The sequence below is a fragment of the Gopherus flavomarginatus genome, chromosome 11 (genome assembly GCF_025201925.1).
Source record: "Gopherus flavomarginatus isolate rGopFla2 chromosome 11, rGopFla2.mat.asm, whole genome shotgun sequence".
Classification (NCBI taxonomy): Eukaryota; Metazoa; Chordata; order Testudines; family Testudinidae; genus Gopherus; species Gopherus flavomarginatus.
In genome coordinates this window covers 26,515,702-26,530,011 of record NC_066627.1, presented here as the reverse complement: position 1 = coordinate 26,530,011, position 14,310 = coordinate 26,515,702, and the positions used below count along the sequence as shown (strand labels likewise).

The 14,310-nt window shown below is 43.1% G+C and overlaps 1 protein-coding gene across 1 annotated transcript in view; it reads left to right on the top strand.

Annotated features, from left to right (window-relative positions):
- Window positions 1-14,310, top strand: part of PIGU (phosphatidylinositol glycan anchor biosynthesis class U) — a 48,193-nt gene that overhangs the window by 11,871 nt on the left and 22,012 nt on the right. The window contains exons 6-9 of the mRNA XM_050917404.1: window positions 4,956-5,056; window positions 8,106-8,203; window positions 10,491-10,645; window positions 11,852-11,995. Coding sequence (XP_050773361.1) covers window positions 4,956-5,056; window positions 8,106-8,203; window positions 10,491-10,645; window positions 11,852-11,995 — 498 coding nt within the window. The remainder of the gene's footprint in view (window positions 1-4,955; window positions 5,057-8,105; window positions 8,204-10,490; window positions 10,646-11,851; window positions 11,996-14,310) is intronic.

Genomic DNA, 14,310 nt, shown 5'->3' with positions numbered 1-14,310 from the left:
CTCTCTGATATATTTATAAAGAGCAAGCATATCCCCCCTCAACCTTCTTTTGGTTAGGCTAAACAAGCCAAGCTCTTTGAGTCTCCTTTCATAAGACAGGTTTTCCATTCCTCGGATCATCCTAGTAGCCTGTCTCTGAACCTGTTCCAGTTTGAATTCATCCTTCTTAAACATGGGAGACCAGAACTGCACACAGTATTCCAGATGAGGTCTCACCAGTGCCTTATATAACGGTACTAACACCTCCTTATCTTTGCTGGATACCTCGCCTGATGCATCCTAAAACTGCATTAGCTTTTTTAACGGCCATATCACATTGGCGGCTCATAGTCATCCTGTGATCAACCAATACTCCAAAGTCCTCCTTCTCCTCTGTTGCTTCCAACTGATGTGTCCCCAATTTATAACTAAAATTCTTATTATTAATCCCTAAATGCATGACCTTGCACTTTTCACTATTAAATTTCATCCTATTACTATTAGTCCAGTTTACAAGGTCATCCACATCTTCCTGTATGATATCCCGGTCCTTCTCTGTGTTAGCAATACCCCCCAGCTTTGTGTCATCCGCAAACTTTATTAGCACATTCCCGCTTTTTGTGCCAAGGTCAGTAATAAAAAGGTTAAATAAGATTGGTCCCAAAACTGATTGTTAAGGAACTCCACTAGTAATCTCCTTCCAGCCTGACAGTTTACCCTTCAGTACGACCTGTTGTAGTCTCATCTTTAATCGGTTCCTTATCCACCTTTCAATTTTCATATTGATCCCCATCTTTTCCAATTTAACTAATAATTCCCCATGTGGAACTGTGTCAAATGCCTTATTGAAATGGAGGTAAATTAGATCTACTGCATTTCCTTTGTCTAAATAATCTGTCACCTTCTCAAAGAAGGAGATCAGGTTGCTTTGGCACGATCTACCTTTTGTAAAACTATGTTGTAATTTGTCCAGTTACCATTGACCTCAATGTCCTTAACTACTTTCTCCTTCAAAATTTTTTCCAAGACCTTACATACTACAGATGTCAAACTAACAGGCCAATAGTTACTCGGATCACTTTTTTTCCCTTTCTTCAAGATAGGAACTATGTTAGCAATTCTCCAGTCGTATGGTACAACCCCTGAGTTTACCGATTCATTAAAAATACTTGCTAATGGGCTTGCAATTTCATGTGCCAGTTCCTTTAATATTCTTGGATGAAGATTGTCTGGGCCCTCCGATTTTGTGCCATTAAGCTGTTCAAGTTTGGCTTCTATCTCAGATGTGGTAATATCTACCTCCATATCCTCATTCCCATTTGTCATCCTTTCATTATCCCTAAGCTCCTCATTAGCCTTATTAAAGATTGAGGCAAAGTATTTATTTAGATATTGGGCCATGCCTAGGTTATCCTTAACTTCCATTCCATCCTCAGTGTTTATTGGTCCCACTTCTTTGTTTGTTTTCTTCTTATTTATATGGCTATAGAACCTTTTACTATTGGTTTTAATTCCCTTTGCAAGGTCCAACTCTACATGGCTTTTAGCCTTTCTCACCTTATCCCTACATGTTCTGACCTCACTAAGGTAGCTTTCCTTGCTAATCCCACCCATCTTCCACTCCTTGTAGGCGTTCTCCTTTTTCTTAATCACCTCTCTGAGATGCTTGCTCATCCAGCTTGGTCTACAACTCCTACCTATGGTTTTTTCCCCCTTTCTTGGGATGCAGGCTTCTGATAGTTTCTGCAGCTTCGACTTAAAGTAATTCCAGGCCTCCTCCGCATTTAGATCCACAAGTTCTTCAGTCCAATCCACTTCCCTAACTAATTTCCTTAATTCTTTAAAGTTAGCCCTTTTGAAGTCAAAAACCCTATTCCCAGATCTATTTTTGTTTATCCTTCCATCTAGTTTGAACTGAATTAGCTCATGATCACTCGAACCAAGGTTGTCCCTTACAACCATTTCTTCTATGAGGTCCTCACTACTCACCAAAACCAAATCTAAAATGGCATCCCCCCTTGTTGGTTTTTCAACTAATTGGTGAAGAAATCCATCAGCTATCACATACAGAAAAATCTGAGCCCTATTATTATTACAAGCACTTGTCTTCCAGTCTATATCTGGGAAGTTAAAGTCTCCCATGATCACGCAATTCCCATTAATGTTTACTTCATTAAAAACATTAAAGAGGTCTCTATCCATATCCAAATCAGATCTCAGCGGTCTGTAGCACACCCCAAGCACTATCTCAGGGGAGGCTCTAGTAGCTTTCTTTCCCAGTGTGATTTTTGCCCAGACAGACTCTGTCTTATCCATTCCATCACTTCTTATTTCTTTACAGTTAACCTCATCATTGATATACAATGCTACTCCACCACCTTTGCCTTTATTTCTGTCTTTCCTAAACAGCACATAGCCTTCAATACCTGTACTCCAGTCATGACTACTATTCCACCATGTTTCTGTTATCCCTGTAATATCCGGTTTCACTTCCTGCACCAGTAGCTCTAGTTCCTCCATTTTGTTACCTAGGCTCCTTGCATTAGTGTACAGACATCTTAATTTTTGCCATTAGGCTTCATGGGCATTCTTTACCCCGTTAGGCACAGACATTCTACCACCAGCATCACCTGTTAGACTGGTATCTACACTACCCTTCCTCTTTATGTCAATTCTTCTGTCCACGGCTGTATCCCCTCTTACTTTGTTTTCTTCCCTCTCAAGTTTAAATTCCGGTGTGGAGATCACGTGGACATCTCCCCCAAATTCCTAGTTTAAAGCTCTCTTAATCAGTTGGGTGAGCCTCCATCCTAGAAGTCTATTTCCTTCCTTACTTAGGTGAAGTCCATCCCGAGAGAACAGTCTTCTGTCCATAAATGCTTCCCAGTGGCCGTACATCCCAAAGCCCTCCTTATAGCACCACTGCCTGAGCCATCTGTTGATCGCCATAATCTTGTCACTCCTTCGTCGCCCTGCTCTAGGAACCAGCAGAATCCCACTGAAGATCACCTGAGCCTCGATTTCCTTAAGCGATTGACTCCTCCCTTCTTCCTGTAGGACTAGCAGCTCTTCTCTTTTTCCTTGCCCTCTCTCCTTTGGCGACCACCTGCTGTGTCCCTTCTTCATTTTCCAACTCTGCAAACTTGTTCCTGAGTTCTATTTCTCCTTCACTGGCCCGTCTTTTCCTCTGCCTGGTTCTCTTAGTCACATGCGTCCACTTTCCTCACCCAGCAGTCTCCCCTCAGAATTCTTTGGTCTTGCTTCCATCTGCAAGTCTGAGCTTATCCCTTCAGCCTCCTCATGACTTTGCTCCATCATCTGCTCGAACCCCCTTCTAAACTCGACCAGAGTTTCCACCTGCATCTCCAGTCCTCGGATCTTTTCTTCCATCAGCTCTATCAGGCGGCACTTCATGCAGACAAAACTCTTTTCAGGTACCCCCTCCAGGATCATGTACATGCCGCAGCTTCCACATCCAGTCATCCGCATTATGTCTTTCACTGCTACCTCTGTATCGGTCATAGCCTTCCCACCTAAAACCTGGTAGTCCAGGAAACACAAAACAAAACAAACCCCCAACAGGCACCAGAACACTGGCAGACCACCACCCACTCCCTTAACTAGCCTGTCAGTTCCTCTGCCTAGGTCTCTTAGTCTCCCCCACAACCTCCCCCTGTAAACTCTCTCTGAAACTCCCCTGTTTACAGCTCTGTTTGCTGGCTGCTGTGCCGCTGCAGCTGTCTATGCTGCTGCTTGACTGGCTGGCTACTTTTATAGGACCTCTAAGCAGGTAAGCCCCGCCCCCTAAACAGGACTCAGCTTCTCTCCCAGCACACTGCCCCTAGCAGCCTCCACACATACAAACTACACAATACAATACACAAAATACAAAAACCTGCTCCTCCAAGAGAACTCCCTCTGAAACTCCCCTGTTTACAGCTCTGTTTCCGGCTGCTGTACCGTTGCAGCTGTCTATGCCGTTGCCTGACTGGCTGGCTACTTTTATAGGACCCCTAAGCAGGTAAGCCCCGCCCCCTAAACAGGGCTCAGCTTCTCTCCCAGCACACTGCCCCTAGCAGCCTCCACACATACAAACTGCTCCTCCAAGAGAACTTCCTCTGAAACTCCCCTGTTTACAGCTCTGTTTGCATCATTCATTTCAAATTTTCAGAGAGGAGCTGGTATCTGAAGAGTGATATTCAAAGAGTATTGTGGGGTTCTGTGTTTGCTGTCTCTTGGTGATTACAGCTCAGATGTGCTCAGTTTACAAGTAAAAAGATAGTTTATATTTTAAACCGCAAGCCTTGCAGTTACTGTGGGATCTGAGCATCAGCCTGGGTTCTCTGCTTCTCGCACATCCCACCTGCAATAAAGGTTTGTCAGATCAAATTAGGCCCTGCTGGCACCTATGCAGTCACGTTGCCTTCAGTGGAGTTGCACAGGTGTAACTGACTGAGACATAGGAAACAGTTCTGTTAATGCACAAGAAGAAATAGAATCCATCTTGCTGTCTGTTTAGCCATGTTGGCCCCTCAGGACTAACAGGAATAAAAAATGCTGCAGGAACTTATTTTAGTCTCTAAAGTCAGCATATGTGACTTTGAATACAAAACGGGAGCAGACCGGCTGAGTAACATGGGCCATTTTTATTGGATCACTTTTCAGAACAGAATTACATTTTAAATGGGCTCCTTTCCCTCTGCCATCTCCTGCTTCCCACTTGGCTCTCCCGCAATCACCCAATCCTTTGCCATGACATGAAGTCCTGTTTATACACAAGGGCAGCATCTGATTTTGCACCATTTGAAAGGCATCAATTCAACTGGATCCCTTTGAGGTTGAGAGGAAACCGTACAATGTAAACATTTAAACAATCAAAAAGAAACAGCAAATAATTTCCATTTTCCTTTGATATTTCTCCCTTTGATATTTTTTTTTAATGGCATGAGTGTAATTGAGTTTTTGTTCTTTTTCAGTTATCTCCTAAATCCGTACACAGTGATGTCTTGTGTTGCAAAGTCCACCTGTGCCATCAACAATACTGTCATTGCATTCTTCATTTTGGCTACAATAAAAGGTAATGCACTGGGAAAATCTTGCCCCGGCTCATATCTTTCTGTAAATATTTGAACCGTAAGCTATTGGAAATGCAGTTAATAGTAGACACATCACAGTCTGGGTTAAGGCAGTGTCAAAGGTCTGCTTTGAAGCCCTGAAGCAAAAGGCAAATGCACAGTTAAGTACAAGGTCTGTCATCCCAATATGTATAAAAGTCTGCACTACACACTAAGCCCAGGCTCGGACTCAGATTTGAGCCGAAACCATCCTTCCATCCACACAGAGACACACAGCCTGCCTTGGGTCAGCAAGGACTTGGGACCCTGGGTCCTAGCACCCTGGTAGATGTGGGAGGGTCAGAGCCCAATTCCTGCTGTGACTCGAGTCCAACCCCTGTCATTTTGCAGTGTGGACACAGCTCGAGCCATAGACCCAGGTCAAAAGGTTTGCATGGTACAGTGTGGACACATTGGCACAGCTGTGAGATTCAAGTCCAGCAATTGCAGTTATTTACAGCGCAGTGTGGACACTCAAGCACAGCCTGGGAAATGAGTCCACAAACCTGCATGTGAGTGACACGAGTTTACAATGCAATGAAAACATTCCCTAAATATTGATTGATTCTTATGGCTGGTGCTCTTATGGACAACTTCGATTATTTTTCTATTTAGAAACCAATCTGCCTCTGTATCTTTTATTTCTGAGGGGGAGGTGGGGCACTGTTGCTTCCTCTTTTTTTTTTTTTTTTTCTTATTAAGGATATTTGCATGAGAGTTCACCTGCTTCTATTGTCTAACTCTCACCTGCAATCATAACCTTGTTTGAGATCAGCAAATTGTGGTGTTACAAACATTTATAGCTTCAGAAGAGGGATAAGCAGCAGGAGCAGATGAAAGCTAAAGGAACATTATGCCAGTGTCCCTAATTTTTTTAATAGTAGAAGATATAGAATAGATTACACTAGACTGGCAGCTATCTTAATCTCATAATTAAAGCTAAATTTCTCTTCAGTCTAAGCTCCCATCATAGAGTCATAGAATATCAGGGCTGGAAGGGACCTCAGGAGGTCATCTAGTCCAACCCCCTGCTCAAAGCAGGACCAATCCCAGACAGATTTTTTGCCCCTGATCCCTAAATGGCCTCCTCAAGGATTGAACTCACAATCCTGGGTTTAGCAGGCCAATACTTATCCCTCCCCCAGCAGAGCATCTGGGCGGCTCTGTAATATTCACATAAGAACATAGGGATTTCTCTAGTTGCCCAAATCAGTGGTCAGTCTAATCTGTTATCTTGTCTCCAATAGTGGCCAGTACCAGATGACTCAGAGAAAGAAGGGACACACTTCAGAATAAACAATTACAAGCTAATATACCTGTAAGGGAAGGTTCTTCCTAACCTTTATTTGGTTAGTGGTTGGATTATGCCAATGAAGCAGGAGGGTTTATATTTGAAACTATATTTGCAAAAATAAGTGAACAAGATCCACTTTGGTGTAGTATAATTGTTCACCTACTTAGATTGCTGTTGAAAGTTGAATAATTCCCAGTGAACTGCTCTGTAGCAGTGTTTCCCAATGACAGGTCCATGGACTGACGCCGGTCCCTCAGATTTCCGTGACCATTTAGAAAGATGACAAGCTAGTCCCCAGTATCAAAAAGGTTAAGAAAAACTGCTCTGTAGTAATCGTCCCGTGTGCTGCTTTTCTGACTAGGTGTGTGGCAACCGCTAGTGCTGAAAGTGTGTTTAGGGGGAGAATCAGATTATGGATAAAAGATTTTCTTTGGAGTTTTTGATTTAACGATAGATTTCTGCATAGCAAACCTTTGTACATAGATACTTCTAATCTAGCACTCACTGAAACAGGACAGATAGGTTTCTGTCTAGGAGAATGTAATTGTGAAAGGGAGAGGATTCTTCATTTTAGAGATCCCAGTGAAAGGTCTGTGCTGCTCATTCTCTTAAAGAGGATGGAAGCAAAGGAGAGAAGCTTATTTGTGTTAATGATGCAGAGTAAACTAGTATGATCTACTGGTTAGCCCCTTTGGACTGAGCCATGACTCCTGCTTTCCAATCCTTTCTTTGTCACTAACTTTGAGCAAATTAATTAGGCCAAAATGTTCAGAAATAGCTCCTGGTCAGGGGTGCTTCCTTTTATTGGTGTCCAACTGGAGTTCCCTTGGGCCAGATCTGAGCACCCGCAATTTCAGTTGAAGTTGATGAGCAGTGTGGGTGCTCAGCAGTTAGCTCAGCCCAGGATGTCTCAAATTGGACAACTAAAAATGTAGGCATTCACAATTAGAAGTCACTTCTAAAATTTTTAATTAAGCTCTGTGCCTAAATTACCACATCTGTGAAATAGGGCTAGTGCTACTTCCCTGCTCTTACTTGTGAAGCTCAAGTAATGTTTGCAGAGCTGATATTGTGAGAGGTGACTGGAACAAGAGCCTAAATCATTAAAGGGCCTTATGGAAACTGCTCAGTTTCTCATTTCATCTAGTTGGGAAAGCAAGGGGATGCTCCAGGGAAAGGCTATGGACTCTAGTGAAAGGACTCTTACCCAGCATCTGTACAGAGATTAATAAGTAGTGTCTGAAAAAATCTTAGCAGGTCCCTTTGTCTGAGACAGTCCAGTGAAAACGGGCTCTCAGGTGCATAGTATTAATAGACAGCTGCTTAATGCAGAAATGACTCCAGACTACACATTCTCCCACATAAATAGTAACTGGTATCTATGTATGAGACGTGGGTTATATAAATCTTTCTAGGTAGATTATAGGGATATAAACCAGTTGTATCAATTGCTATTTCATGCTATTGACTGTTTGTCAGAGCCCTTCTTCTTGTCTCAATGTCTCTGTAATACAGAGAGAGGGACAAGCTCCAGAACACGCTGAAATAGTTATTTTTAATCCCTTCTAATCACTTGTGGAGTTCTGATGATCACAGCAGGTACTGTGCAGTACTTCCCCCTATTTGAGCAGTGACTCAATATTTAAAGGACTGTTTATTTAAATATGACCCTCTTTATGATCACGGTTTGTTAACTGAGGTTTGTTTCCTCCCTGCAGGTAGTACCCTCCTCAGTGCTATATTCCTGGCCTTAGCGACATACCAGTCACTGTATCCTCTCACCTTGTTTGCACCAGCATTGCTGTATCTTCTGCAGGTAAATATTCTCTTAAGAGTAATTGTATTGGCTGTAACCTCTGATATCCTATGCATGTCCAATTCCTATCAGCCAGCATTGATTGCCCTGTGTCTAGGTGGAGGCAGGAGATTCACTGTGAGATTCAGTGGCCAATTTTCAAGATTTGGAAAAAATAAACTTATCCTTCCCCAGACCAGTGCAGGTTTAATATCTTGCAGCAGTCATGTGGCTAGGAGGAAAGCAGAAACTCATTTACTCCCTGTCTGCAAATTTGCAGGCAGTTCTCCTTACTGAAACACAAAGCTGCGTTTGGTGTCACATGACCACCAAAGAGAATTTTGGAGCAGCAGAGTTTCTTCTATAGTGACTCCGCATCAGTGCCATGAGGTATAGTGACAATCGTTTTGCTTGAATCATCCGGGCCCAACAATGGACTGCAAAAGACAGTGATCATGTCTAACTTGCTCCACAGCGCCAGGCATGCACTGGTGGTACTTGGAAACATCTGATCTCCCCAGCCTCACTCCTCCTCCATTAACAGAATATTGATCAGATTGTACCAGGGATTCTAAGAAAATGGTATCCTTATTTATTAATGGATGCCCAAAGCCCTGCAAGACGAACACTGAACCGCAAAGCAGTTTAATTTATCAGTAGGCCAAGAGCTACCGTCTCAAAACTGGAAAGGGGTATTAAAGCAGAGGCAACTCTTTGCTAGTGCTGTAAAAAACAAATGCATGCTGATAGCTACTGCTGAGAGCACAGTGCTGTGGAATAGAGAGGATGATGTAAAGAGACTATTCGTGTTCACTAGAAGAAGAGATAATTAACTGGAAATGGGTGTCTCCCTACTAATCTAATCTTGTTTCTCTAGGTGCTTCTACTGTACCCATCACCACGGTATTCAGTATTTCCCTTCCCTTTGTCTGAGGTTTCAGGTGGCTTGATACCTGTCTTAAGTCTTCTGCTGATATTGTGAGAGGTGACTGGAACAAGAGCCTAAATCATTAAAGGGCCTTATGGAAACTGCTCAGTTTCTCATTTCATCTAGTTGGGAAAGCAAGAGGATGCTCCAGGGAAAGGCTATGGACTCTAGTGAAAGGACTCTTACCCAGCATCTGTACAGAGATTTATAAGTAGTGTCTGAAAAAATCTTACCAGATCCCAGATGACTGTCAGTCATATATTTCCACTGACATGCCTCCCTCTGTGATTTTACAGTGGATGTTCATTACAGATTTCCCTCTCTCTCTCTTCCCTGAAGCTCATTCTCAATTTCTTTAACTCTGAAAGAAAATGGAGAAGAATCATTTACAGACTCTTCCTCCTTCCCCCTGTGTACATATCTTTAATTTTTCTCCAAAACGTCCAGGAAATTTCCTTATTGTTTTAAATCTTTGCCATAATGGAGCATCTACAAAGTCAAAACTATTTGTTAAATCTGAGAAGAGACCATGCTGTTATTTGGGGAGCAGTGAGTTCCCTGCATATGGTCCCAATTGTGCACTTCTCTGTATTTTAAGCAAAACATCTGCATGGCAGTGGCAGAGCATAAGTGTAGTGTTTCCAGAGTTGGTGACCTGTGGTGATACGTGAACACCTAATGCCTTTGGATTTATAAGGGGACTTTCAAAAGCATTCAGAGCTGCCAAAAGATGTCTGTTATCAGGATTTGTTGTTGAACTTCACTGACTACCTTGTAAGGTTTGTGTGGAATTAAATGGCTGCTCTCCTGCACTTTCTGTCTATCCTGCCAAAAAGTCTCTAAATTGGCTTGAGATGTTCCAGAAAGTTTTCTGATGTTAAATCTGCCATGGTTCAGAGGGACAGAGCCCTTTACAACCATGAGTCCGTATTGCCTCTCGGGACCTGGCAAGGCATGTACAGTACAAATGTGGATGCTAAATGGCAAAGCAGCTTCACTGATTTGTAGCTGCTGAATTCTGGTGGAGCTTCTGTTGGAGGTGGCCCAGATTTCCAAACCTGGAGTGCCTGCTTGGCTGCACAATTACCAACATTCTGCACGTACATCAGGGAATCACTCACTCACCCACACACCTCGTTATGGTTACTTGAATGTGAAATTATGTGACTTTTCAGGCACAGTTCTGAAAGTATTGGGCAGAGTGTGTGATTTGATTGGCCAAGGCAGAGCACACTGGAGCAGAGTGTGCTGAATGCTGCTACTCCCATTGTAGCTGGGCCACTGTTTGCTGCTTTCTGTCAGCAGTGCAGCAAGGCAGGTCTTGTTAATAGAAAGCCACAGGATGTCCTCTTATTTTCCTTCTGTGTGTTTTATTTCCAGCTTCAGTTCATACCAGTGAAACTGAAAAGCAAAGGCTTCTGGTTGTACACCACGCAATATGCAGCGCTGTATCTCTGTAGCTTGGTGGTAATTGTCTGCCTCTCATTCTTCCTCCTCAACTCCTGGGACTTTATCCTATCTGTGTATGGTTTCATGTAAGTAGTTGTAATTTGTTTTCTGGGAATGTCCATACTGTGATAGGCATTATCCACGCATACCGGAGACCCATTCCCTGTCCCAAAGAGCTTTCAGTCTCAGGAAAAATTTACCAGCAATGCAGTGGAAACAAACACACACACTGATAAAAATATATAACCCAAGTTCCTTTAAACCATCACTGCAAGAACTAGAGCAGTGGTACTCAACCAGGGGTACCCATATCCCTGCATGTACGGAGGTCTTCCGGGGGGGGACATCAACTCATCTAGCTATTTGCTTAGTTTTACAACAGGCTACATAAAAAGCACTAGTGAAGTCAGTACAAACTAAGATTTCATACAGACAATGACTTGTTTATACTGCTGTATGTACTGTACACTGAAATATAAGTGCAATATTTATATTCCAGTTGATTTATTTTATAATTATATGGTAAAAATGAGAATGTGAGCAATTGTTCAGTAACAGTGTGCTGTGATACTTTTGTATTTTGATGTCTGATTTTGTAAGCAAGTAGTTTTTAAGTGAGGTAAAACTTGGGGTATGCAAGACAAATCAGACTCCTGCAAGGGGTACAGTTGTCTGGAAAGGCTGAGAGCCACTGAACTAGAGAAGACGAACTAGGTGGGGAGAAGATACTGGAGTTTCTTCAGTCTCCTTATAATTAACCAGAAGTGGATCTGTTTCTTGGCATGTGCTTTCTATTAGCCAAACTGACCAGTGGGTGTCACTGATGATGGACTCCACAGGAGTAAAGCTGCATGTGTGTTTAGCTGTATAAAATGGCCTTAAAGTGACATTAAGGAAAAAGTTAGATGCTGCTTGAGAAAATAGGGATTAGGATGTTTAAATATCTTGGGGATCTTAGGTGTTCAGTAAGTGGATGCAGCCTTTTTTTGTCCACTCCGCCCCAATTTCATGTGTCACCTTCAGTTTTGTACTGCTGCGATGAACTCTCTGACTAGTTAAAGATGTAAGTAGTGCTGACAGCTAGAAGCACTGACACCAACTATGGAGGGTGATTTCCCTCCCTGAGTTTTCTCCCCTTTGGTTTCCTCGCAATGCATTCTAAGGCATAGCCTCCCCACCACCCACACCTCTCCTTCCAGTAGCACACAATGATTCAATAATTTCATAGAAGCAAGTAAGTCAAATACCAACTGCTTTAAAATGTTACCTTGATGTTTCTCTTCAAATTTCAGCCTTTGCGTTCCAGATCTGACTCCCAACATTGGCCTCTTCTGGTACTTCTTTGCTGAGATGTTTGAACACTTCAATCTGTTCTTCGTATGTGTATTTCAGATCAATGTCTTCTTCTACACCATTCCCTTAGCAGTAAAGCTAAAGTAAGTGGGTCTATTTGCTATCCCTTTTGTCTCTGTGATCTGCCAGCCTGAGGAGTTGCTACTATTCTGTCTCTGTTGGCAGAAGTGGGAACGAGAGAGACTTTCTCTTCTTGGTATACTTCCTACACCAAAAACGGTTTCAGCCCACAAAGCCCACTGTCATGTCTACTGTCCAGTAGAAACCCATGTAGGTCAGTGTCAGACATCTGGAGCTGTGAAATGAAAAAAGAGCAGAATTAGGTTTTTATCAGCTCTTTCCTTCTCACTTCCTAAAGTGACAGTGTCCTTCTCTTAAGGAGTTAAGCCTTTGGTGCACTGAAAATGTACCTCATATCCTTTAAGAACCCTGCATGTTAGTGCATTTTTTACTTGTTCCCTAGAATGGTGGGATGCAGCTTTTTCTATAGAGAAGCCTGTTGCTTCATGTAACACTGGGATGTACAAGATACCAGGATATCGCAAATATTCTGGGCAGCTAATACTGCAGAATGGTTAGAGCAAGGGACTGGTTGCCAGGACTTCATGGGTTCTGTTCCTGGCTCTGAATCAGCTCTGTGGCCTGGAACAATTTTGCTATCTCATCCCATGCCTCAGTTTCACTGTCGATAAAATGAGGATAAAAATATACCACCTTCAAGGCAGAAGTTGTGTGAGGCTCAGTCCATTAATGTGGGTAAAGTGCTTTCATGAAATGCTCTATGCAAGGACAAGATCATCTTAATATCTGGTTTTCCAAGGAAGGAGCTGCCCTCATTGCCTGCGTCAAGGCTTGGGGCTCTTGCTGCTCCTATATGAGGAATCGTGGGAGCTCCCACACTTCTCCCCTCCTAGCATGCATTATCCTCTTCTGCTATGGAGCTGTGAAGATTGTTTCATTGCAGATTGCCTTAGAAGTGCGGGCAGTTTTCTGAGATAATAGCTGATACGTGTTTCCTGCTCTGTTGGAGCCAGGCCATTCTCTCCCTGTCTGTCAGTCTGGAAGGCTAAGAATAGTGTGTGGTCATGGGTGGTGACAGGCAAACACAACTGTAAGGAAACATCTTCATATCTCTTGGCTGTAAGGCATTAGCATCACTATGGGGCGACAGGTGCTGAAGCCAGGGGGTGGGAGAGAGTGCCAATACTCCTTCACTTTTGAGAACTTAAGCTTGGCAGGGGTACAACAAGGGGGGACCCTGGGGGCCCAGGCCCCCCATTTGACCCAGGTTCAGAGCTGGGTGGCATAATGGCAAAGTCCCTTCCCTGCTGGCATGACAGAGGGGCAGCTGGGCCAAATTAGAGTGAGTGACGTTGTGACCTGGCGCATAGGGTCACAGCTCCAGTTGTTCCCCTCATTTTTGCAGTCCTTCCAGCACTCTCTGCGGGGCTTCCCAGGACCAACGTTTCCTAAGAGGCTACTGCAGTGAACCAAACTTCTCCAGGATATTTCACAGCATCCTCTCCCCTTCTTCACCAGTACCCAGAATAGCTGTGGTGGGCCCGTTCTTACTCACAGTTGTCTGGGAATGAACTGGCTGCTGTCAGTGCTTCAGGAGTCCTCTCTCCTTAAGAACATGTCAGTCCAGTTTCAGCCTCGCTTTTAAATGTAGTATAAACAGCTCTAAAGACCAAAAAAAAAAAAGAGAGCTCTCCTGCCTGAAGCGTGCAAGGTTGCAGAGTGCCATAGTCTGAAAGTCAAATATGAAGGTCATTTTGGTACATTCAGTGTCTCTCTTCTTTATTTTCATTTTTCTTCAGTACTGCAAAGTCAGTTCATTTGTATTAAAAATAGGGCTGTCAAGCGATTAAAAAAATAATTGTGATGAATCACACGATTAAAAATTTCTTGTTTACAATGTCCCCTGAAAGTGAGAACAGGCGTTCTCATGGCACTGTTGTAGCCAGCATTGTACGATATTTATGTGCCAGATGGACTAAAGATTCATATATCCCTTCCTGCTTCAACCACCATTCCAGGGGGCATGCATCCATGCTGATGATGGGTTCTGCTGGATAACAATCCAAAGCAGTGCGGACTGATGCATGTTCATTTTCTTTATCTGAGTCAGATGCCACCAGCAGAAGGTTGATTTTCTTTTTTGGTGGTTCGGGTTCTGTACTTTCCGCTCTTTTGAGACTTCTGAAAGCAAGCTCCCCACCTCGTCCCTCTCAGATTTTGGAAGACATTTCAGATTCTTAAACCTTGAGTCAAGTGCTATAGCTATCTTTAGAAATCTCACATTGGTACCTTCTTTGCGTTTTGTCAGATCTGCAGTGAAAGTGTTCTTAAAATGAACAAAGTGCTTGGTCATCATCTGAGACTGCTATAACATGAA